Source organism: Ursus maritimus, unplaced genomic scaffold, assembly GCF_017311325.1.
Source record: "Ursus maritimus isolate PB19 unplaced genomic scaffold, ASM1731132v1 scaffold_32, whole genome shotgun sequence".
NCBI lineage: Eukaryota > Metazoa > Chordata > Mammalia > Carnivora > Ursidae > Ursus > Ursus maritimus.
Genome location: NW_024425786.1, coordinates 116,218 through 139,358, shown reverse-complemented (window position 1 = coordinate 139,358; position 23,141 = coordinate 116,218). Strand labels below are relative to the sequence as shown.

Below are 23,141 nucleotides of genomic sequence, written 5' to 3'. Positions count from 1 at the left end.
GTCTTGTGGGACTGAGCCCTCACCTGTGTCTCCCGGCGGATGGTGTCAGAATGGGATGAAACTGCGGGACACCCCGCTGGTGTCAGAGACACAGAAGGGAAGCCTTTGGTGTGGCTGGTACAGGAGACTCACAGGAGAACAAAATAAGAAGGAAACTAGCTTTTCTTTTTCCACAGACACAGAAAGGGTCCACTTGTGTAGCGTTCACTGCAGGCCGGGTTGGCTTGTGCAAGGTGGCCAGTGGCCGACCCCAGCAGGTGGGCTCCTCTCTGGGTGGGGTCTGGCTGCAGCTACACGCTGCACTCACCAGCTCTTCCCTTCCTGCAACTGTGATACGCTGACTAGCTCACCTGGAGTCACGCGCCCCAGCCTCTCTCACCCTGTGAAAAGCCTCTTCCTCCATCACCACCCACTCAGGCCCTCTTCTCGGAGCATCTCCAGCCCTTCCAGGGCAGCACAGTATTTCCTTCTTACGTTATGTTGCTGTCAGAAATGATCTCATTGACCTATCTGGATGCTTGCTGTCTGGCTCCCCTACTCCCTCTTCCTGTCCCCTAGCCTGGAAGCCACAAGTGACCTGCGTGGAGATGGGCAATAGCAGCCCCAAGATCAGGACGGCCCGGAGAACGACTAAGAGTAGGAGCTTTGGGACCCGCCTCTGCCATTTGCCAGCTGTGTGGTTGTGGGCAAGTCACTCACCCTCTCTGTGCCCCGCCAAGCTCAACAGTGAAAGGAGTCCTCCTTGTGCCCCCTCTCAGCATGGACAAGTTTAAGGCAAAGTGCTCATGGGGGCCTGGAATAGAAGGGTTATTCCGGAGACCCACCTTTGAGGCCCTGTCATCCTCACCTGCCTACTCTTGGTGACTGGTTCAGCTGGGGGTGGCAGCACTAGGCCCCCTTTCTTGGAGGGTCAGACTCTGTACGGCCACCTCCCTCTTGGGCCCGTCTGCAAGTCTAGGTCGGGAGAGATGCTGGTGGGGAGTAACCCACTTTCCACCCCTGAACCCTCCCAACCCTCTCTAGAGGCCCAAGGCCCATACTCCTTGGGGTTCCTGCCACCAAGAGCCCTCAATGACCCCACTTGTCCCTTGAGCGCCACTGGCAGGTTCAGCAGTGCTGCCAGGGAAGGGGCCAGTGAGCCACTCGAGGCCAGAGGAATGAGGTGCAAGCCTTGCTCCCCTATTTCACCCCCAGTCAGCAGCAGCCCACCTCCAAAGGACCTCTAAGAATATTCTGGAATGGTGATTTCCCAATTATCACCCCACAACTCTCTATTCCACACAGGTGACAGGGTAAAGCCCTAAGACCCAAAAGGGCCCGGTCGGTAGGGAGATGGAAGGTGGAACTCCTGGCACAGAGCCTGAGGGTTTGCAGCGGGTGGGGCCACTTGAAGAGGAAAGGTCAGCCTGGGCCGAGAGATGAAGTGCAGAGTGGCCTTCAGCTTGGGAAAAGGAGGCCCGTGCAGGACTGACTGCAGGTCAGCATTCTCTGGCCAGCATCTGACCTGACCAGGAAGGCGTCCCTCACATAGCTGGAGGCTCCTCAAATGCCATCTATTTGTGTCCTGGACCCTGACGGCTGGCAGGAGACATGTGACCACAGGGATGGGGTATTTTTGGCAGTGGGGGTGGGGCCTGCGTGGTGAGCCCAGCACCATGCTGCTCTGGGACAGGCAGCTCGGACGCCCAGCTCCGCTGCCCTGGCTGGCCACAGGGTCCCAGGTATGACACTGTTGGTCCCTCCTTCCCACCCTAAGAAGTCCCGAAGTCAGACAGAGGGAATTCCCCAAGGGCCAGTGAGGAGGACAAATTTCAGGGGTCAGGAAGCCATACTGCTCTGGTCTCGAGGCATCTTCATCTCAGCACTGGCCTGGCCAGAGTGACCTCCCACCTCCCTGGGTGTGGGGGTAGCTGACCAAAGGCCAAAGAGTACTTCCCATAGGAGGCTGAGACACTAGGGGCTCTTAAGCAGTTAGGGTCACCTGTGTTCATTGAGATGAGGCAGAAGGAGGGAGCTTTGCCAGCTGGGCAGCCCTGGGGGAGGGGCACAGACCTTGAGGTTGGCCCTAGTGGTCCACTGGGAGTTAGGAGGCCCATTTCTGTTCTGTGACCTCCTGCCTAGGCAGGGGGCAGAGCCAGGCACTCCCTGATGACCCCTGAGTGGGCTCTAGCCAATACCAGTGTGACCTCGATGATCTCAGGGGAAGTCCAGAAGCCTGTCCCAGCCACGGCTGGTAGAAGGTCATCACCAAAGGGTGGTCACCTGCTGGACACTGTGGCCCCTCCTCCATGGCCAGTTGCCACATGAGGCGTGCTGGGACAGACCGGGGCTGACCATCGCCCAGGGGAGCTGACTCCCAGGGAGTGATCCTTGAAATGGGCTTTGCTGTATGAAGTTGACTTGGTACCTGCAGTTCTGGAGGAAGGTTGGAGACGGGGGAGCTGACCCAGTGGAACAGAAAACCCTCAAAGATGAGAAGAAAACCACTTCCGGGGACAAAAATTCAAACACGAGGAATCCTATTTTCTTAGTGTACTTCACTAACCTAAGCCATATTCGAGTCTAGGAATGTAACGATATATCGTCACAAGGTTATTATTTGGGGTTAGTTTGGAAATAGGGAGAGTGGGAGTTACGGGTTTTCTAACTTGGAGGAGGGGTCAGTTTTGACAGCCGCTCAGCTTCCCTCGGGTTTCCCCGTTTTGCTTTCTTTCAGAAGGCAGATGGAGTGCCGGCCCCTGAGCCAAGGAGGTGGGGGGCGCCCCGACGAGTGTATGCTGGCCGGTGCCCGGGACCAGGGTCCCTGAAGCCCCCGCCTGGCCTCAAGCCTGGCTGCTCGAGTGCCTCTGCTGACCTGAAATGGAAAACTTCCAGTACAGCATCCAGTTGAGTGACAAGGACTGGGCTGAGTTTTCGGCCACGACGGAAGAGTGTGACCTCCTGCAGGCCAGCCTGGCCTCCGGGGACGAGCTCTTGTCCAGTGACATTGACCAAGGAGACAGCAGTGGCACCAGTCCTCCTGGGCCTCCACCCCTTCTCGAGGGGCAGCCGGCTTCCGGGGGGAGGGACTGGCCTGGCTTCAAGGAGGAGGACAAGGCAGCTACCCGGCCGCTGGTCAGCAGGTCTTGGCATGAGCCTGTCTTGGCCCTGGGGGCCGATCAGCAGACGCCCAGCACGTCCGCACGGTCAGAAGCTTTGCTGTCCGTCACATCTGATGCCGCCCCCGTAGGCCAGAGCTCGTCCCTTCTAGGGCCAGTGTCTTCCAGAAACAAGATGCAGAGGCTTCTGCAGGGGCCGGCCCCGCAAGGCCCTGCCCCTAGCCCCCCTGGTGAGCCTCCCCAGAGCTCTGAGTCTCCTGGCTGCAGCACGGCTCCCCAGAGGCCCCCTGGCAGCCCTGGAGCCCCGCCACGCAGCCCTAGCCGAAAGAAGAGGCGTGCTGCTGGAGCCAAGGGGGGCGGGTGCTTGAGTACCCCCGGCTCTGCTCCCACCCAGCACGGTTCCCTGCTGCTTGCTGAGGCCAGGCCCAAGGAGGGCCTCGGCCTGGCTGGGTCCAGGGGGAAGGGTCTCTCGGCTGGGACAGCAGAGCAGACAGCAGGAACCGGGCAGGATGAACTGGGTCCAGAGTCTGCAGGAGCCCCTGCACAGGTGACCAGGCAAGGAACAGATCCGGATCTGTCTACACCTGTCCCTACGACCGAGGAAGGTGCAAACCTACTCAGAATGACCCCCGGAGCTGAGCTACACACCGTGTCCACACCTGCCCAGGAGACTCATCCAGATATCTCAATGGCTAAGTCAGATGTGGCTCTGTCTACACCTGCTTCCAAGTCTAGACTGGACATGGACCTGCCTATGCTGAGCCCAGTGGTTAAGCAGGAGGTGGACTCATCTACACTGGCTCCACCTCACCTGGTTTCCAAGGCCCAGTCTGACGTGGGTGTGTCTGCAGCTGCTCCCATTCCCCAGGCTGGGCCTGACGTGGGGAAGGTGGGGGTTGCCCCAACGGCCAGGCCATGTTTGAGCCCTGTTGTGTCTCCAGGAGGACACCGAGAGAAGCCCAGAGAGGAGCCTTCAGCAGGGGCCCCCGGACATCACTCAGGGGAGCCCCCACTAGGCCCTGTCCGAGCACCCAAGAAGAAGAAAGTGCGATTTTCCGTGGCTGTGCCCAGCCCCGAGGAGCCAGGTTCAGGAGAGACCTCAGGCCCACCCTCGCCAGCCACAGCCCGGCCCTCACCCCCCAGGACAGCAGTAGGGGGCCGAGGGGGGCCTGGAGGCTGGGACGCCATGGCAGTTGGGCCCCGGTCTCCCCAGCCTCGGATCCTCAAACACCAGCCTCCCCCTTCCCCCTCTGCTTCAGTGGGGCCCAGGCCCAGGAGCAGCTGTGCAGTGACCCTCCCAGAGGCCTATGAGTTCTTTTTTTGTGACACGATTGAGGAGGAGACTGAAGATGCCGAGGAGGTGGCTGAAGCTGACCAGGCCTTGGACGAAGCACAGTGGCCAGACATGTGTGAATTTTTCTTCCAGGACCGCCGAGCCCAGAGGTCTGGGCACTGGGGGAGCCACTCTGCGGCCCAACCCCCACAAGCTGAGCCTGTGCCGGCCCTTCCGCCTGGAGACCCTGTGCCCATCTCCATCCCTGAGGCCTATGAACACTTCCTTGGGGAGGACTCGTCAGGGAGCACGCTGGAGCTGGCTGCTCTTCTCCAGCTACAGGCCGCGGAGCCCCCCAGCTTGGTGCCCTGGGGCGTGGGGCCTGGCACCCCACCAGAGCCTAGCCCAGCCACAGCAGAGCAGCTCAACCTGGCAGTCAGTCAAGCAGGTGCGTGTGGTGTGGGCCCCATGGGCTGTCCAGGTCCTGGGAACATACTGTCCAGGGAGTCCAGCCAGGAGGGCCGCTGGGGAGGGGCAGGCTAGGACCCCGAGTCATGAGCCTGTGGGGGGGAGGTGCTCAGGGATGATCTGGGAAGGGTGGACTAGCTCCTGGCCATCGCAGGACATAGTCCAGGTGGGGCAGACTAGGCCAGACACCGCAGCTACTCTGGGATTTTTGTCTGCGCTGACCATCGTTCTGTATCCAGACCCAGAGGACAGCAGTGCCCTGCCCCCCAGCCTCTAGCACGGTAGACACTGGGACGGCTCCCGCTCAGGCCTTGCTGCCTGCCGGGTCAGGCACTCAATAGACTTCGTCTCACGTTTCCCTTGGAAGATATTTTACAAACCAGGAAATGGTACCACAGAGGCAACCCGCCCAAGTCAGCCCGACTCAACCATGCTGCACTCCCCGTGTCTTGGGACAGAGGTATCAGGGGAAGATGTGGCTCAGGCAGCATATCTGGGGCAGATGAGTCTGGGTGGGGCAACCAGAGCGCGGACATGCTTCTCTCTCCTAGGGGAGCCCCGAGATCCTCTCACCTCATTTACCTTCAGCCAGAATGACATGTGCCTGGTGTTCGTGGCCTTTGCCACCTGGGCTGTGAGAACGTCAGATCTGCATACCCCAGATGCCTGGAAAACAGGTTTGGGGGCCCTGGGGGAGGAGTGGGCTGGTGGCCAGGAGGACCAGTGGGGTCCAGTCTCACCTGCTGGGCCAGCAGGGATGAGGGGTGCACGGGGAAGCACAGATTTCTCCCCTGACTTTGCTCCTTTCATTGCTGACCCACTCCCTGCCCCGCTGGCCTCCTCTTGCCCTTTGAGGACCAGGCCATGCGGGTAGCAGGTGGTGACCAGGCTGGAATGGAGCCGGCACTCAGGAGGGTTTGTGTTCTCTTGCAGTCTTGTTGGCCAACATTGGTACCATCTCTGCCATCCACTACTTCCGCCGGCAGGTGGGGCAGGGACGCCGCAGCCGCAGCCGCAGCCCCAGCCCCAGCTCTTAGAACACAGGCCTGGTCCAGGAAGACACAGGAGAAAGAAATGGCCACAGGTGCTGAGGACGAGGTGCTGCCCTCAGGTCTTGCCCTTTGACCCCTGTGTTCTGTGGCGTCTAGGAAGGAGCCAGTGTTCTCCGTCCTGCCCCCTTGGATTCCACCCAAAGATCTGACCCCAGGCTATAAGGCCAAGGCCGTGCTTCACACCCGGGGGGAAGGAGGTTCCGGAGGGCTGGGTGGGTAGGTGCTGAGCAAGGAGCTGGTTGGTGAGGCGGCCAGATTAGCTGATAAAAACATAGGGTGCCAGTGAAACTTGAATTTCAGACATGCAGTATTTGAGATGTACTTGTACTAAATTATGTGTGGTTTATCTGAAATCAAATTTAACTGGGTATCCTGTATTTTACTGGGTTATCTAGCTCGGGGGGAGAGGCAGGATAAGGCATTGGAAACTAGAAGGTGTCAGAGCAGCAGCAAAGCCCCAGCTGGAAATCTGGGCAGGGGGCAAGAGTGAGGAGACTAGATGGCCTTCAGGTTGGAGGGGGGTGTCCCAGGGATTCTGCCCTGTTAACAAGTGGGCTGGAGTAGTGAAAGCTTCTGAGGACTCTGTGACCCCTAAGCCCCAAGGCCTCCTTGGCTCCTGCCTCAGACAGTGAGCAGGTGCCCACAGGGGCGTGTAGGGGTGTGGCCCCAGCGGCCCATGCAGGGTGGGGTCTGTAGGGCAGAAGCAGGAGACCCTCCTCTGGGGAACCCTGGACGAGGTGCAGAAGCGGAATACGGTGGTGTCAGATAAAGGCACTGGACATTAGGGTTGTCCCAAGGCTCTGAGGAGTCGGAGATGGGGCAGGAAGGTGGGTGGGAGGCTGGTGGTGGCAGAGCCCTGGAGGTCACCAGGCTGGGTGCCAGGTGGGCATGTGCACAGGGTCCCCAGGATGGAGGACTCCAGACTGCTGAGCAGAAAACGCATGGACACACAGCACAAATAAAATCTCTTTCTTTCTTGTTTAGTCACTTGTCGGTTTCTCCTAACCAGCCCGAGCCCACTGACATTCGCCCGGAACACCCTTCTATCTCTGCTTGCGATGTCTCAGACTTTGCTGACCTCCTAACCTCACGCTCTCTGATCTCACGTGCCCTGACCCTCACTAACCTGGCTTTCTCAGCCCTCTGACCTTCCCACCTGCACCGTTTTCCCACCGCCAGGTAAAGCTTGCATCAAGCGGCCTCCCTCATTCCTTCCCTGGAGGAAAGGTTGAAGTCTGCTCCCTCTACAAGGCCTGCTCTGACCTGTGGTGCAGCCACGTCGCCAGGCCATCTTCTGTATGAGGCCTTCCTCCTGGCCCCTTCAGAGCCCGGGGAAGCTCATAGTTCTGGAGACCCCTTCACCCTGCTGGGATCAAACACTGACCCACCACTGGATGGGGTTCAGGTGTTCGATGCCGGTCAGCCTGTGGCCCTACAAAGAAAGACCCAGGCTCTGCTGTAGACCCCACTCCAGGGTCCATGCTGGCAGGTGGTCCCGAGAACCAGCCACCCAGAGGCCATCAGATCCACTGGATGAGCCCCCCCGCAGCCTCAGGTCCTCCTTGGGGCCACCGCTTGTGGGAGGGAGATGAAGCTTTGTCCCAGATGTTGCCATAGCTCTTGGGGGGATGGCCACCTGGTGGGGAGGACAGAGACGCATGTACCTTCAGGAAGCAACACCCAGAGCTCCCCTCGGAAAGAGGCAAGGGCCCTCACTCACCTGAGGGAGGTGGCAGGGGGTCGGGTGAGACTTCCCTCGCAGGGGAGACCTGGGGACCCCAACCACAAGTCTGAGAGCTGAGCCCTGGGAGGGAGCTTGGAGACCAGCCTGCGAATCTGCCAGATCCCAGCCCTACCTTTTCCTCCTGGTTGTGTATCTTCCCTTCCTGCCCGCCCCCCCTTCCCACCCCCACCCCCACTGCTTCCTGTCTTTGGTCTCAGCTTGCTTTATCTTCCTGTTTCTATCTCTCCTGCTCTCCCAGGGTCCCAGAGCCCCCACACTATTTCCACCCCTCCACGGAACCCCTTACCCGGCAGGGGTGGGGGCTGCTACTCACACGCTGAGGGGAGTCTGGAGGTGGGGGCCCCCGGCCCTTGATGGAGCCTCGGTGCCGCTGAGAGGCTCTGTGCTGCAGGGCTCCCTTTTTGGAGAGCAAGTGGGGACTGGACAGTCCAGAGCTGTGATCAGAGACCGGCACAGACACAGGGACCGAGGGGAATGGGCTCGAGGACTCAGGTCCAAGTGAGCTCTGCATTGCGCTGAGGAACTGCCAGGAAAGGGGTGGGGACCTGAGGCCCTGGACCGGAACCTCCGTGGAGCTGAGGGATCCCTGCCCCCAAAACCCCTTGGCCACTCATCATGACCTGAGCGGACCTCAGGCTGTGGACACATCTAGCCCCTTCTGTCACCCACAGGGAACTGACCTCATCCAGGCCCTGGACGTCTGTGATCTTGTGGTAGGAGGTAGCAGGTGGTGTGTAGGGATCGGCATAGAGTGGGGAGTGTGGGGTCTTCAGGGGGTGGTCTGGGGCCTCAGGGTGGTCCTCTAGGCTCTGCCTGTTCAGCTGCAGTCAAGAGGCAGAAGAGACAGGTTTCCTGGAGCTGCAGGTGGCCTGAGTCCTCCCTTCTCTGTGCAAGAAGGCCTCCAGGTGGCTCCAGGACCACCTGGGCCTGAGAGATGGAGGCCAGGGAGATGGAGGGTGGGAGGGAGAATGGGGTCAGTCTGCTGGGCCCACCTTGGTCAGGTCCAAGTACAACGAGGTGGCCAGGTTGGGCCCCTCACCCCGGGCCTTACTCCTGGGTGACCGACTGCTGCTGCTCCGTCTCGGCTCTGCCCTCTGCCTGCTGATGCTGGTGCAGCCAGGGTTGGGCTGGTCCTGTGGGGACCAAAGACCTTCCAGAAGGTTCCCAAGGGCCCTCACCCCCTCAGTGGCTGCACAAAGTTTCCTCCAGGTCCTGCTTGGGATGGAGTGCCATGGGGACGCATGTCCCCCAACACAGACTCTCTTTGTGACCCCCTGCCCTTTTCTTCTGTTTGTCCCTCCCCACCCCCAGATACTCACAGGCACAGGCTGGGTAGGGCAGCCTGTGGTGGACGGCACCGAGGACTCGGGCAGAGAGTGGCTGGTGTGGGTGGAAGGAGGTGCTGGGCACCCTGAGTCCCAGCTGGTTCGTCCGTCTGAGGAGATTGAGCCTTGGCCGCCACCCATGACCTGGACAGCAGGGGGTGGGGAGCGGGGAGGTGAGACAGAGAGCAGGACCCCTTTCCCTAAGTACCTGTGCCTTAGACCTACCCTTCTGCCCAGAATGTGAGATGTGCGGGCAGCGTCTCCCCTGGCTGACCCCTCACCTGGGGGGACATCCGTAGCCCCAGGAAGCCCTCAGGGCCAGCCGGCGGGGGGGCTCCATCCCTGGGCGCGATGGTCTGCAGACAGAGCAGCCAGCGGCTGTAGTCTTCGTAGCTGGCACACACCACACGGATAGTGTTGATGAGACGGCCTAGCACACAGACCCTGTGAGGGCGGCCTGGCAGGCAGAAAGCCAGGCAAGGCCCCACTGAAGAGCTGGGGCACCCACCAGGCTCACGCCCTCCCTCCCCGGCCAGGCCTCTGCCCACCTTCGATCAGGAAAGAACGGATCTGCTTCTCCTTCTCCTCCAGGTTGATGTGGATGGCACTGAGTGGGAGCTCCCCCTTTGGGGGCAGGGATGGAAGATGGGGCCTTAGTCTGGGGGGGAAACCCTGGGCCTCTGCCTGGGCCCATACTTGTCACCCTCCAGAGCTGGGCTGGGCCCTCAGATGGCAGGCAGAGGGCAGGATAGGGATGAGGCTGACATCCCTGAGGGGGGCCGGCGCTCCCTCCATCCTGAGGGATCTCTTCACCCCTGGACTCTGGGTGGGGCCTTCATCAGCCAACAGCAGGCACAGATGGAAGCCTCTGGGGACCGGTCCCCTGGGTCACCTGCTAAGACTGGGGGTAGGTTGGGGAGGGAGCATGTGGAAGACCCCTGCATTTTTCTCAGTGACTGAAGGCCACGATCGCCCCCGGAGTAGAAGATTACTGTGGTGCACACACTCCAGCCCCAGAGGGCCCTCCTACACAGGCATGCACACATGCCCCTCAGGCACCAGGAAAATGTCCACTCAGAAGTATGGGCCCCTCTCAGGGTTACTGGGGCCTAGCACAGGAGTGTCTCCCAGGAGTGGTTCTGCCCCCATGCCACCTGCCCCAGGTGATGGTCCTGCTGGTGGTGGAGGACCCTCTAGAATGGTAAGGGTACTTACGCAGGGACCCCTCCTTGGCCACGTCACAGCTGAGACCAGACTGACCAGGGCAGCAAGCCGGGTGGGTGGGGCTAGCACTCTGTCTCAGCAGGCCCCGAAATACAGGTTCCTCCTGAGCTGCTGCCCTCCCCCACCCCCACACACAGGGCGTTCCCGGGGTGGGTCCAGAGCAGGGAGGGACCCACCTTAAAGCAAAGCCCATCTGCTTCTTCGGAGAAGATAGCCAGGGATGTTGGGTACAGGACCAGGAGCCGGTCCCATTGGTCCTGTGAGGGGGTCAAAAGACAGGGTGGGGGCTCGACCAGTGTGTGCAAGGGCCTGGCCCCCACTTGCCTCCTGAACCTCTCTCTCCCTCATCTCCTCACCCCTTGTGCCCCCATCTCCTCACCCCTCCGCCATCTCTTCCCACCTACCCTGTGCCTCCATGTCCTCAACCCTGTGTCCCTATCTCCTCACACCTCCATCTCGTCTCACCCCTCTGCCCCCATCTTTTCAACCCCCTTCTCCATCTCCTCCCACCTACCCTGTGCCCCGATGTCCTCTCACCCGAGGGTACCCTCCCCCTGCCGCCACGCACTTGTGAGGGCAGATGCTGCAGCTTGACCCTCGAGGCACAGATGGCGCTGCCCACCATCCGGTGCCCTGATGCCGTCCGTAGCCGGGTCAGCCTGCGCTGCAGAGTCCAGGGCAGCTCATCCTCCGGGGGGCCCTGGTGAAGGGGGTGTCGGGGCAGCGAGGGTGTTGGCACAGAGGGGATAGGAAAGGGGTGTGGGGGTTCCCAGCACTGACCTGCGGGGGCACTGAGTGGCAGTGCTGCAGCCCTCCCACGAGGGCTATCTGCTTTTCCAGGTGGTACAGCCAGCGGCCCAGCTCATCCTGGCTGGGGCAGAGCACATGAAGGGGAGCAGGCAGCGGGCCTGGGGGTAGAGGGTTGGAGTGGGCTGAGCCAGCAGCCCACAGGAAAGGCCCCACCCAAGGGTTCCAGGGGCCTCCCAGGGCCACAGTCACAGCTCTGGAGGTCCCCTGCCTGCTGTCCTGCACCCCAGATTGGCAAACGCTCATGTGCCCACTGGAGGAAACGCCAGGATCCCTCAGTGCACTCAGGGTCCCTCCAGGGTTCTGAAGCTCAGCCAGAGGCCAAGGTCACTGAGCAGCCCCAGCTAGAGGCCCCTCCTAGGGTCCAGGTCCACTCATGCCCCCCACACACCTGTGATCTGGAAGCCATGCTCTCTGGACCCCTCAAGCGGGCAGACACTCAGCTCCATCAGTGGTAACAGCCCCTGCCAGAGCACATGGGGGGAGGGGAGGGCTGGGGGACCCCTAGTGGGACATGGAGACCCACCTCCCAAGAGGCTGCTCTCTCCTTCTACCCCAGCTTCCTCCCTTTGCCTATCTCCCCTCACCTGGAAGGTGAGTCCTTTGGAACCATGGGCCTGGAAGTAGAGGTACGAGGGGAACAGCTCAAGGTAGCAGTCGCTGATGTCCTGGGGGAGAGCAGGGCTGCTGGTCTGAGGGTCTGGGGGCAGGCCCCAGGCTGGCCCCCGAGCACCCCCCACTCGCCCGGCCTGCCCCACCTGGCTGTGTTGGAACCGTAGCTGGACTTTGGCATAGTGTACAACCTTGCCCAGATCCCTCACAGGCACTCTCCGCCGCCCCTTCCTGAACGCACTTAGGAACGGCTGCTCTAGGCTTTCTCGCTGGCTCTCCAGGCCCCGGATGTCCTGTGGGGAACAGAGCTCAGGGGAGGGGGCCTGACGTGGGTCCAGCTGCCCCCCCATACACACACCTGCAGTTGCGTAATACGAAGGTTAGGAACATACACACGGCATCACTCCCACGTACAGAACCCAATACACGCTCACAGCCTCTTAACATGGCAATAGGGTGGCCGCATACACACGGGCGCTAACAGTCCCTGCCAGTCACGACATGAAGTCTGAACTCCGTGGATGCGCGACCCTTATCTGGTATTTCCTAGCCTAACCCTTCAATTTGATTATCAGCCCCCCAGGACTTGTTGGTCGGAGGGGTTTTGGGTGTCTGAGGGAGACGGTGCTCTAAACGCTCCCGTGGCTCTAGTGTTTAATGCCTGGTTACGCGGCGTGGGGGGTCCACATAAATACTCCCACCATGGCTAGTGTTTAACGCCTGGTTACGTGGCGTGGGGGGGTCCACATAAATACTCCCACCATGGCTAGTGTTTAACGCCTGGTTACGTGGCGTGGGGGGGTCCACATAAATACTCCCACCATGGCCCATTTCAAGCAACCAGCACGTCAGTTAATGGGGAGCTGGAAAGAGATGCCCCACATCAGCCCTTGAGAGCCTGTGCCGACCGTGTCAGCAGGCTGCACAGGCCCTTAACCTCATCCACAGGGAAGGCCATGGTCCTGGCAATGGCCCTGGGGGACCTCTTTGATCTGCCCCTCCTCCAGTCCTCTTCTCCAGTATCAGGCACAGGCTGCCTTGGGGTCTTAGTACTTGTTATCCCCTCTGCCCAGACCACTCAGTCTCTCTTCTCACCCGTCAGGACTTGGCTCAGATGTTACCTGCTCTGTGAGGTCCCGTCTGGGTACCCTAACATTGTAGCCTTCCCTGACCCCTCCGCACACCTTTCCTCCCTTATTTTTCTCTACGCTAGCCATATCTGGCTTATCATGTCTTTTACCTGTCTTATCCTGGTTCTGTCATGGAGATGGGCACACCAAGAGAACAGGGTCTTTGCTTTGCCCACTGCTGTACCCCCAGAAGTAGGCCAGGCCTGCGATGAGCTGGGGTTCAATGCTTGCCTGCTGAGGGGAGGGAGTGTTGGGGCCCACAAACACTTAGCCAACCCTGCCACACAGAGAATCCTCTGTAATCGGGGGTTTGATCATCAGACTGGAGGTCAGATAGGGATGGGTACTGACCCGACACCCTGGCTAGAAGAGCTGAGGTCTAGGGGCTCAGGGGTGAGTTGGGGAGAGGCCATGCTCCATTTGGGTGCTGGCAGGGGCTGCCTGGAGGGCTGCTGAGCCCTGACCAAGTTAAGCTGCCCCTTGGGCAAGCCCAGGAATGTGAGGCCTCCCTGCCTCTGGGTGGAGCCTCCTGTACCCACACCCAGCGTGGGGAACAACTAGGGGATGGGACCCATGAAAAATAGGCCATGAATAGGAAGGGCCATGCAGCTGTCCCTGTGGCCCAGGCTCAGCCTTAGGGCCTAGGGAGGAGTCAGCTCAGAGCCTTGGCAGGCTGGCTCGTTTGTAGGTGCAGAACCCACCACAGGGCCTAAGAAGCGGCTCCTCCCCCAGCCCCACCTCCCAGGTTCAATAGGCCTGCTCCCCTCTCCTGCTTCTGTGTCTTGGCAAGAGAGGACCACCAGGGCCGCCACATCTCATGTGATTCCACCAGGATCACATGATGTGTCCCAGGCTGGGACAGAGTTGAGGTCCGAGATGCAGTCACACGGAGGGACTCTATCCCAGCCCAGCCAGACCCTGGACAGAAGTGCCCTGTCCACGTCTCTGAGGCAGCATGGTTTCTCAAGCCAGCGCTTGCCTGCAGGGAGCCCTGGGACCTCACAGTGCAGGAAAGGGGACAGGCGTGGGCTTCCCAGCCTGATGGGAACAAGTTGGAAAGGTAGGCTCTGGAAGCTCCCACCAGTTGCTAGGCCTCAAAAGAACACTGTGAGGAGAAGAGTGCCGGGTGGGAGCCCTGACCCAGAGTGACAAATGTTCCTCCTTCTCTGGCCTGGGCTGAGATATTGGGGTATCATTTTCCTCCCATTCTGGGGCTTTTGGACATAGCAGAGCCTCCCACCATACCTAATGCTACCCAGGTTAGGGAAAAGGGCTGGGTGTCTCTCCCCTCTCAGCTAACCCTTAGCCCCTCAGGAGCTGGTCAGGGTGAGAGGGGGCGGTGTTCAGCTCAGAGGTGGGAGCCACGTCCTTGCTGTGTGGCCTTGGTAGGGGAATCACAGCGGGCTACTGTGGAATGAGGCAGTGGTGGATGCCGAGACACCCCCTGGGAGAAACTGAGGCCTGGAGTAGGTGAGAGGCTGGCTCACCGTTTGCCTGAAGCCCCCTACTCTCTCGGAGTGATGGGAGCCACACCAACCCTAACCCATGCCCACACAGCAACACAGATATACGCGCCTGGTCCACCTCGAATGTGCCTGGACATGCTGTCCTGCACCCAAGTCCGGGGGGGGGGCAGGCAGACACCCCAAGTATGGCTCTAAGTGGACAGCGTGGCCACAGCACCCCCTCCGCTGTAGCAGAGAGACTCCTGGAGGCCCCGCCTGTGGCCCGCCCCTGCGTGTGCTCCCTCACGCCACTGACTCAGTGTCTCTCAGTTTCGCTCTCCACTCAGACTTTCGGCCAGCTGAGCTCCCCAGGGCGGGGCAGTGTCTACTTCCTCACTCCCTTCTGGATCGACTCCCCCAGGCTGACGGGGGAAGACCCTGAGCTGAGCGAGGGTAGGACAGGTACACACAGTCACACAGAGACCACCGCCCCGCACCGTGAGCTGGGACACGCCCACCCGCCGGCTCACCGTCCCAGGGATGTAGTGGAAGATCTTGTCAGCGGCGGCGTCCGGGTCAGGACCGGCCTCGGTGCCAAACAGGCCAGCCAGCTTCCTTGCACCATCCTCTCTGGGGACAAGGGAAGGGGGGCTCACAGCCTGGCCCCCGAGGCAGCCTGAGGGACACCCCTGTGACCTAGGGACCAAGGCTGTGCTCCACCCCCCCCCTCACCTATTTCCCTTCAACGAGGGCTTTCTGGAGAAGGAGGCCCGGAGCCTCCTAGGGGCCTGAGGGACGCAGTGGCTGTTCCCCATGGGCGGCAGTGGCGGCGGGCCCTAGTGGAGCAGGTCGGCAGGTCTGAGTGCCTCTGTACTGAGCCTCCGGTCCCGCCTCCCAGGCGGAGCTCTGGGAAGTCTTGCCCTATGCCTAAGGGCCAGAGGAGGGAGGAACCTTTCTGGGAGGAACCTGGCCCTTACCTGGGCCCAAGCCTTTCAGTTCTCTGACCTGGGTCCTCCACACATGCAGGCCAGGTTGGAGTTGGTGGTGGTTGGAGGCGGGGGGCGGGGGGGGGGTTCTCCCCTGGTCCAGCCAAGAGTACCCATCTCAGCCTCCAATCTGTATGGGAGGAGCCTCAAAGGCCCGGTTTGCTAGTACTTAGCCTGCCCTCACTCAGGCTGGGGTTGCCTGGGGCTGGAGAGCTCTATAAGCCCAGGGCTCCCTCCCCCCAATACCACCCCTCCCCATGGAGAACACACATCCTGTTTTCACCTAAATGCCTCGGTCTGAGTCACCACTGTCTGTAAGGCGGTGTGTGCTTGCTCCCAGGTACTAAAACAGGAGTTTGTGACTTTGGGGAAGGGGAAGCCAGGACCCTCCCCCAACCTCTCCTGCTTCAGCCCAAACCTCACCCCAGGCCAAAGTCCAAGGAAGCCACAAACCTCCTGGGTGCACCCAGGACCATCATGGTGAGGTAGGGTTAGTACTGTGCACCCCCCTCTCTCCAGAGCCTGGGATGAGATGGGACCAAGAGGGCCTCTCAGGACCAGGCTGACAGTGAACCACACTCCTGGTTGGCTGCTCATCCGTGATGTCACATCCCTGACCCACCTGGATGTGATGATGCTGCTTCAAAGCCCCCAGATACCAAAGCAGAGCCTCAGCCCAGCTGCACACTTGTCCCCAGGCCCTCCTGGTCACCCCAGATAGGACCCCAAAGGGTGGAGATGTACACTCAGCCTCAAGCCCACAGAGCCCAAGAAACATGTTTATTGTTCAAGGTGGCTCATATTGCTGTGTGGGGTCTGTGGCACACTTGTGCTCAGCTCAGTGCAGGATCCAGAAGAGACACCATGCCCACGAGAAGGAAGCTTGCTTCATGCCCTTCTTGGGAGTGTGCCTGGCTGGGTAAGGTAGGGGTGGTGTGCAAAGCCCGGGCTGGAAGAGTCTGCACCTGCTCAGAAAACTAACCCTGGCCTGCTGCTCTGCACCTGCCCCCTCAGTCCCTCCAGGTCTACAGAGTCTGAGTTCAGCTCTGACCCATGCGCAACGCAAGTGTCCACCCCCATCGCTCCTTGGTGCCCCCAGTGGGGCAGGGGGACACCTGGGAAGGCAGCTTGGTCCCAGAGACACAGGACATTTCAAGGGGAAACGTGTAAACTAATAGGTGCTGCGCTGCTCATCGATCAATAAATAATAAATAAACCAGTAAGTAAATAGACGGCACACACATAAACACTGAGAAATGAACACAGAAATGGACCGCCTCGACGCAGAGACAAGGACAGACAAGGCAGGACTTTCCTGGTGGGGGCCGAGCACCCCGCCCCCGACACACGAGGCGCTGGGGCCGCCCTGTGGGGCTTAAGGCATGTGGGAGGCCGCGGGGCCGGGCCTCTGTGCAGTCCGCGCCAGGGTCAGAGGCTTGTGGACGACACGGACAGCGTGGGCGAGGAGGGCGGCGGGAAGTTGAGCAGCTCGAGCACTGCCACGCCCACGCTGCTGCGCCGCGTGAACATGCAGGACGCGGCCACCCACTTGTTGGTCCTCGGATTGTACTTCTCGATGGAGTTGAGGCTGGAGCTGCCATCGTTGCCCCCCACGGCGTACAGCCAGCCGTCCATGGCCACCAAGTCGTGCGTACTCCTGGGGGGGGGTAGGGAGGCGGGAGGTGAGCCACGGGGGCGGGACTACAAGAGCCTCGAGGGGCGGGGTCATGGGAGGAGCCTACGGGGGCGGGGGCGGAGCTGGGCGGGGCCCCGGAGCTGGGCGGTCCCTATACTGACGGGAGGCGTGGACACACCACGCGGGCGGGAGGCCTTAAGACACGTGTGTCAGTCTCTGGTGGGTCCCCGGGGGACGCTCCGGGCCTGTGGGGGAGGGGCCGGCGCACCTTCGGATGTTCATGGGCGCCACACTCTCCCAGGCACCGGCCTTCGAGCTGTATCTCTCTACAGAGTTGAGGCAGCTGGTGCCATCGTTGCCGCCGGCCACGTAGAGGGCTCCCTCCAGCACCGCCACCCCTGCTGAGCTCCGTCGGCTCAACATGGAGGCCACGGGGGTCCATGCGTTTACCTGCGGTTGAGGGGACCAGCTGGGGGCAGACCCATCACCAGCCTCCCTCCTCCTTCACAGTGCAAGAACCCTCCTCCAAGATAGGGCATTCTGCGGGCCGGGGTGGGACCTAGAGGACTGACCATCTGGGCGATGTGGGTGACCAGAGCGAGAACCGTAAGTAGTTCTCGGGAAGGGAAATTCATGTGACTGGGGTGTGTTTCATACCTGGGGCTCATACTTCTCCACAGTCGCCAGGTGTGAGGAGCTGTCGTAACCACCCACAGCGTACAGGTTCCCATCTGCAGAGAGCCAATGTGCCCGTGGTGTGCCTGCTACGTGTGGAGTCCCCGGGGGGGGGGGCAGGGGCAGGGGGGGTGGACACTACACAGAACAGGCCTTGTCACCCACCAAGCATGGCCACACGCACGTATCGCCTCCGGGTGCTCATGGCAGCGATGGATGTCCATGTTCCCATCAGAGGGTCATAGCGCTCAGCACTGTGGACACCAGGCCTGCCGCTGACCTTGAGCAGTGGCAGAAAGGCTGCCCTGGTCCCAGGACCTGCCCTCTCCCATGGAATGATTAAAATCCCGTCCTGGTCAGTCACAGAGACTGACCCCAGAATCCCACTGGAGCAAGTAGCGGGCCCTCCGGGTGGGGACATGGGCCCCTAGCTGGCTGCCTGCATGATCCTGGGCAAGCGTCCATGTGGTACCCAGCCCCTGGGCTGGTGGGAAGAACTTGAGAGGAAAAGAAGGGGCAGCTGGGCTGGTGTAGATGAAGAGGCCCAGGGTGCCCTGGTGACTTGAGTCAGGTTGGATCCCTCTTTGCTCCCCTTAGGCATGATCTCTGCAGTCCTGATGCAGCCACACCTGCAGCCGAACCAACCCCAAGAGGCCACCCGGCCCTGACCCCGGCCACTACCTGTTGAGGCAGGAGGCCCCATCGTAGCCACCAGCTGCATACAGGAGCCCGTGCAGGGCAGCCACACCCAGGCAGCTGCGCCTCGTGCCCATGGACACCTCGGGCTGCCAGGTGTTGGTCACAGGGTCGTACGACTCTACGGTGGCCAGGTCTGAAGTCCCATCGTAACTAGGGGAGGGGTCCGCTGCCGGTCAGGACAGGCCCAGTGGGCACATGCTAAGCCCCTGACCCAAAACCAGCCTCCACACTTACCCACCCACAGCATACAGCCGGTTCCCAACTGCTGCCACGCCCACCCGGGCCCGGCGCGTAGACATGGAGGCCACCACGTGCCAGCGGTCAGTGCGTGTGTCATATGCTTCACAGTCCCCATGGATGGCAAACAGGCTCCCACCACCTAGGAATGGGGAGGTGACGGGGCAGGACAAGGGACCCAGCGAGGCAATGGCTGGGGGTCTCTAGCATAGCTCAAGGTCAAGAGTATGGGGGCTCCAAGGGTGGGTGGGGATGGGGATTGGCGAGTGGGTCATACCACATGGGGTCCTCCACAGGCGGACAGAAGAGTAGGTGTGGGTGGGTACAGGATGTGACCAGTGCAGTGTGAGGTAGGCTTGTGCTGGGCTCATGGATAGAAAGCACAGGTCAGGGATGGGAGGGGAGAGGGAGGGCGTGTTGGGGAGGGGCCCAGACATGAGGGGACATGACGGGTGAACATACCCACCGCGAAGAGCACAGGGCCGGCGCCCTCACAGCGCCGGGGCCGCGTACGGCTGGTGCCCAGAACGCCCCTCTGCTCAGGCAGCAGGTGGAATTTGAGGGCCTCAATAAGCAGGTCCTTGCAATCAGGATGGTGCCTCACCAGGCTCTCGGCATCCACGTGGCCCAGCAGGAAGTCTCGGCTCAGCAGCGGCAGGCGCACACACTTCATGAGCTGGGGTGCAGGGGTGCCACAGTCAGGTGTCAGGCCCCAGTGAAGAGATCCCCTCAGACATGCTGGACCCTTCTTGAAACATGTGTCTGCATCAATCCTGTGAGGGGGTCTCTGGACAAGACAGAGCCCGGGTGCACCCAGACCCTCAGCCACGGTGTATTCCCTCCTAAGCACAGTGGGTCCCCCAGGCACTGGCCTCACCCTTGGGACATGCTGCCTCCGAGCATCCACGTCATGTTTGACCCAGCTCAGGACGGCACGGTAGACATCCTCCTCTGAAGGCACGTTCAGGCTGTCGCTAGAGACCAGTTCCAGCACCTGGGGGTGGGGACCCTCAGACCTGAGATCTAGGGAGGATCTTGGGGGCCCATGGAGCCCTGACTGTGCCCAGGAGGGAGAGTCCAATGGGGAGCCCAGTGTTCCTATGAGAAGGGGCCAAGCAGGGTCAGGAACCACAGATTCGGTTCCTGGGGGCCTAGGCCCAGAACAACCCTAGGGATGTAGAACCGGGCCTGGAGGTTGTAGGCAGGGATGTGGTCAGGACAGGGTGGGATCAGAAGTCCAAAGTTGAAGGGTTGGGTGGGTCAGAAAAAGGGGGTGAGGTGGAGGTGGGGAGAGGGCAGGGCATGGGTAGCGAGGCTGGAATGTGGGTCAGAAGCTGGAAATAAGGGTTCGGGGGCCAAAGGCCAAGTCGAAGGGAGCCAGGAGTCCAAGGGCTGGGTCTGGGGTCCAGGGTCGAGGGCTGGGTCAGTGTGGAGGCCATGCCCCAGCTGGCACGTTACCTGCTTTAGTGGCAACAGCATGAACTCCTCAGTCTTGGCCACATCCACGAAGTGCTGCAGCACGTACCTGTGTGCTGCCTTGAGCAGGTCACTGCATGAGTGCGTGTCAGCAAAGCCCCGGATGCCCAGACAGTTGGAGGGGTCGAGCTGACTCAGCAGGAACTTGCAGCAGGCGTCACGGACGCCATTCAGCTGCAGGAGGCTGGCAGCTGGGAGCAGAGTCTGTGGGGTGAGATGAGAGACAGAGAGCCAGGGGAGCAGGGACAGGGAAACGGGACATGAGGAACTGAGGGAGAGGCACAAGGAAACCCCGGGAGCTGAGGCACAGGGGCCCAGTAGAGGGTGTGATGTGAGATGAGGCAGCCTCACCTGCACGTTGCCTTCGCCCACCACAATCTCAGCCGTGTACGCAAACTGCACCAGCTGGTCCAAGGCCTGAGGGTCAATGTCATGCAGTGTCACATGCGTTTGGCGGCTCTCACTCATCTCATCTGTGGGGACAGCGGGTCAGGCCGGTCCCTGCCCTGGGAGACCTGGGGAGCCCCCCGAGTGCCCAGGCTGGGTGTGGTGGTACTTGCTTGTGAACATGGCGTGGAAGTAGGGGCTGCAGGAGGCCAGCACCACCTTGTGCGCTCGGATTTCCTTGGCCGCCACGTGCAGGACGATGTCACACAGGAGGCCACGCTGCCGCATGCGGCTCATGGCCACGAAGGCGTCGTGGTAGTGCCGTTTGGAGTTGTGGGACACAGTGTGGCCCTCACGGCTCAGCAGCTGCATTGCACCCTCCATTGGGGCTGTGGGCCGGGCCTGCCGAGGACGTGCACGCTCTGCCTCTGGGCTGCAGACGGGCAGTGCCAGGTCAGGTGCACTCTGCAGGGAGCTGCTCACCCACCCCTGAAGCCGTAGGCAGGGCCAGGGCACCTAGGAGGCCACCCCTCTCCCTGACAGCCCATACCTGGCTTCCATAAAGGACCTCCCCCAACTCTTCTCTCTCACATACAGGGAGCCTCCTTGGAGTGCAGCAAAACTGCTCCACACCTGCTCCTAGCATGAGGTCTAGTCACACACCTGATGCCATGGCTGAACCTACAGCTTTCTGTGTCAGGACCCTTCCTGGCACCATACTCCCCTCTGCCCAGGTGTGCCCCCAGAATAGAACTTCTCTGCCTGTAACTCTCATAAGAACCAGGTTTCCTTTACCCTTGTTGGGACCAGGTGCTCCTCTGTCACGGGCCACCCTTCCCGTTCCCCATCAGAGCGCAGTGTCCTCAGCACGGGCTGGGCACACAGGATGTGCACTAAGTGCAATGGCTAATGCTTCATGACAGCTCCGAAGAAGACCCCGATGCCCACCAGAAGGTCTGACCTCACTTGACCCTCCAGAGCAGCTCCACCCGCCCCCCCTTCCCCCCATCCTGCAGGCAAGTCGTCTAAGTCTAAGCGGCGCAGCCGGAATTCAAGGGCGGCGGGAGAGGGCAGAGCCTCCGGGAAGCAGCCACCTCTGGACGCCCTGTCCCACGTCGCTGTGTGCGCGATAAACAGAGGGGGAGCTGTACCCTCCTGGGGCGGGCCGAGCCTGCGGGGCGCCGAGGCCGCCTCCTCCGGGCAGCCAGCCAGGCTCGGCGCACGCCCCTCCTTGTCTCCTTTCCGGACCCGCTCAGCCCCAGATCTGGCTTACGGTCCCCAGCCCCTCGGCCCACTTACGCCGGCGGCTGTGGCGGCGGCGGCGGCGGCGGCGCCTCCGGCCCGGGCCCCGGGCTGCCGTGCTCCGGGCTTTGCGTCCTGCCAGCCGGGCGCTCGCTGCGCGGCTGCATGGGCTCGGCTGCCGGACCCGCCGCGACCCGCGGAGAACGCACAGACGAACGGACGTACTGACTGCTGGAGGGCTGCTAGGCGGTGGCGGCCCGCTCAGCGTCCCTCGCTCCCACCGCCCGCCCGCCCGCAGCCGCTGTTTCTCGGCGCCGCCCGCCCCGCCTCCCGCGCTCCCCGCATCTGCGGGGACTGAACACAGCACTCCAATCGCCCCAGTCAATGTCCGGGCGCCCCGCCCGCTTTCTCCTCCAGGAAGTCCCCGGGGCCCCGCCCGCCGCCTACCTCCGAGAAGCCTCCTGGACCATCCATCCCCGCCAATTCATTTAAGAAGCCCCGCCCCCGTAAGCGCCCAGGGCACGCTGCTTGGAAGTCCCTGCTGCCCCTGGGGCCTGAGGCAGCCCAGTACCACATCCTGCCTGCCCCTTTGTGACCCCAGGCAGACCACTTTGCCCGGCTGGCCTTTGCTGGGTTCGCTCCCTGAACCCCTACAAGTACCAGGCCTTGAACAGCGCGCTAGCTGCGCGGGGGGGTGGGGTGGGGGACGCAGGGCCTGGGGGAACTGCCAGGAGCCGTGCCTGCTCCGAAGGAGTCTGCGGGATGGGGCGTCCGAGGCCCACAAACCGTTGCCCTGGGGGTGTGTGTGTGTGTGCATAGGCCGGCGTAATCTGGTTTCCCCCTCCTTTCTTCCAGCAAGGCAGCCTTCCAGCCTCTGCGCCTCTGTGCCCGCCCTTCCCACGGAGAGGGCAATGACAAGTGGCCATTCCTGCCCAGCCCCATATTGTGGGTTTAGGCATTCTCCGCAGAGGCCTCGGTGGACCGAAGTACCCGGTGCAGTACTTTGGGGAACATTTGGGCAAACGGGCTTCGATAACCGCTCTGGGATCTGTCCACTGCCCCCACCCCTTGCTGTGGACTAGCCGGCGGAGTAGAAGTGGCGCTCACCATTCTGATCCACATGTGACCCAGGCAAGACCGGCCTGGCCATCAGAGGGCCATTTCTGGGGCGAATTGGCCGCCCGTGGCGTTGCCCCTCCTGCCAGACCGCTTTTCCCGCTAGGCTGTTGGCTCTGTGTTATTGATCGCTAAGAGCTCTTCGCACAGAAGTCCTGCCTGTCAAATGCTGGCGCCTGATGCGTGCTGTCCGTCGTCAGTGCACCGACACCCTCACAGGCACGTGCTTACGGAGCTCCGGGGAGGCTGTGGGAGGGCTGGGACAGGGTGCCCCAGGTCCCGGGCCTCAGCGTCCCTCGGAGAGGCGCCACTGTTACTGCCTCGTACCGGGAAGGACACGGGGTTCCACCCTACGCAGTCCTGCCCGGTTTTCGAGATCTACGGCCCGACACTCAGCGATGTGTGCGGGAGCCGTGACTGAACCAGGCCTGCGCCGTCAGCCTGCATCCAGCCTGCCACCCTGGGAGCCCGGACCATGGAGGATGTGAACCCGCCCTCCCGCCTGGATG

General features: G+C 61.6%; 3 protein-coding genes across 6 annotated transcripts; 1 reads left to right on the top strand and 2 right to left on the bottom strand.

Annotated features, from left to right (window-relative positions):
- The first annotated feature begins 2,859 nt into the window (after nt 1–2,859).
- On the top strand, nt 2,860–6,781 carry PERM1 (PPARGC1 and ESRR induced regulator, muscle 1). The gene is made up of 3 exons (XM_008711671.1): nt 2,860–4,819; nt 5,391–5,516; nt 5,773–6,781. The coding sequence occupies exons 1-3, from the start codon at nt 2,860–2,862 to the stop codon at nt 5,874–5,876; spliced, it is 2,190 nt and encodes a 729-aa protein (XP_008709893.1). The 3' UTR covers nt 5,877–6,781.
- Nucleotides 6,782–6,855: 74 nt separating this feature from the next.
- Nucleotides 6,856–15,129, bottom strand: PLEKHN1 (pleckstrin homology domain containing N1). Of its 2 annotated transcripts, none has more exons than XM_040645572.1 (15): nt 14,911–15,129; nt 14,709–14,808; nt 11,750–11,896; nt 11,383–11,659; nt 10,965–11,092; nt 10,753–10,884; nt 10,361–10,441; nt 9,509–9,584; nt 9,242–9,390; nt 8,955–9,104; nt 8,628–8,768; nt 8,316–8,456; nt 7,949–8,069; nt 7,612–7,660; nt 6,856–7,527 (listed from the first exon to the last, which is right to left on the bottom strand). In XM_040645572.1, the coding sequence occupies exons 1-15, from the start codon at nt 14,991–14,993 to the stop codon at nt 7,443–7,445; spliced, it is 1,860 nt and encodes a 619-aa protein (XP_040501506.1). In that variant the 5' UTR covers nt 14,994–15,129; the 3' UTR covers nt 6,856–7,442. The 2 variants fall into 2 exon arrangements, with proteins under 2 accessions (XP_040501506.1, XP_040501505.1); XM_040645571.1 differs by having other exon boundaries at nt 7,949–8,158; nt 14,911–15,122.
- An 800-nt stretch (nt 15,130–15,929) lies between these two features.
- KLHL17 (kelch like family member 17) lies at nt 15,930–21,698 on the bottom strand. 3 transcript variants are annotated; one of them, XM_040645568.1, is made up of 13 exons: nt 21,574–21,698; nt 20,448–20,707; nt 20,239–20,360; nt 19,870–20,091; nt 19,289–19,405; nt 18,874–19,087; nt 18,689–18,772; nt 18,409–18,553; nt 18,157–18,324; nt 17,641–17,729; nt 17,458–17,531; nt 17,069–17,250; nt 15,930–16,821 (listed from the first exon to the last, which is right to left on the bottom strand). In XM_040645568.1, exons 1-13 carry the CDS (start codon nt 21,681–21,683, stop codon nt 16,593–16,595), a joined length of 2,016 nt encoding a protein of 671 aa, XP_040501502.1. In that variant the 5' UTR covers nt 21,684–21,698; the 3' UTR covers nt 15,930–16,592. The 3 variants fall into 3 exon arrangements, with proteins under 3 accessions (XP_040501502.1, XP_040501504.1, XP_040501503.1); XM_040645570.1 differs by lacking the exon at nt 21,574–21,698 and adding an exon at nt 21,070–21,376; XM_040645569.1 differs by lacking the exon at nt 18,689–18,772.
- Nucleotides 21,699–23,141: the final 1,443 nt, after the last annotated feature.

Excerpts from the sequence above, each read along its gene's own strand:
- KLHL17 (XM_040645568.1), bottom strand. The coding sequence starts at position 21,683 with ATGCAGCCGCGCAGCGAGCGCCCGGCTGGCAGGACGCAAAGCCCGGAG. Across the intron at positions 18,554-18,688 it reads CCTGTGGAGGACCCCATGTG|GTGGTGGGAGCCTGTTTGCC; the intron begins GTATGACCCACT and ends CCCCATTCCTAG. Across the intron at positions 18,325-18,408 it reads CGGCTGTATGCTGTGGGTGG|TTACGATGGGACTTCAGACC; the intron begins GTAAGTGTGGAG and ends CCCCTCCCCTAG.
- PERM1 (XM_008711671.1), top strand. The coding sequence starts at position 2,860 with ATGGAAAACTTCCAGTACAGCATCCAGTTGAGTGACAAGGACTGGGCT. Across the intron at positions 4,820-5,390 it reads CCTGGCAGTCAGTCAAGCAG|GGGAGCCCCGAGATCCTCTC; the intron begins GTGCGTGTGGTG and ends TCTCTCTCCTAG. Across the intron at positions 5,517-5,772 it reads CCCAGATGCCTGGAAAACAG|TCTTGTTGGCCAACATTGGT; the intron begins GTTTGGGGGCCC and ends GTTCTCTTGCAG.
- PLEKHN1 (XM_040645571.1), bottom strand. The coding sequence starts at position 14,993 with ATGGGGAACAGCCACTGCGTCCCTCAGGCCCCTAGGAGGCTCCGGGCC. Across the intron at positions 9,391-9,508 it reads CCGTTCTTTCCTGATCGAAG|GCCGTCTCATCAACACTATC; the intron begins GTGGGCAGAGGC and ends TCTGTGTGCTAG. Across the intron at positions 8,457-8,627 it reads TGTACTTGGACCTGACCAAG|CTGAACAGGCAGAGCCTAGA; the intron begins GTGGGCCCAGCA and ends TCTTGACTGCAG.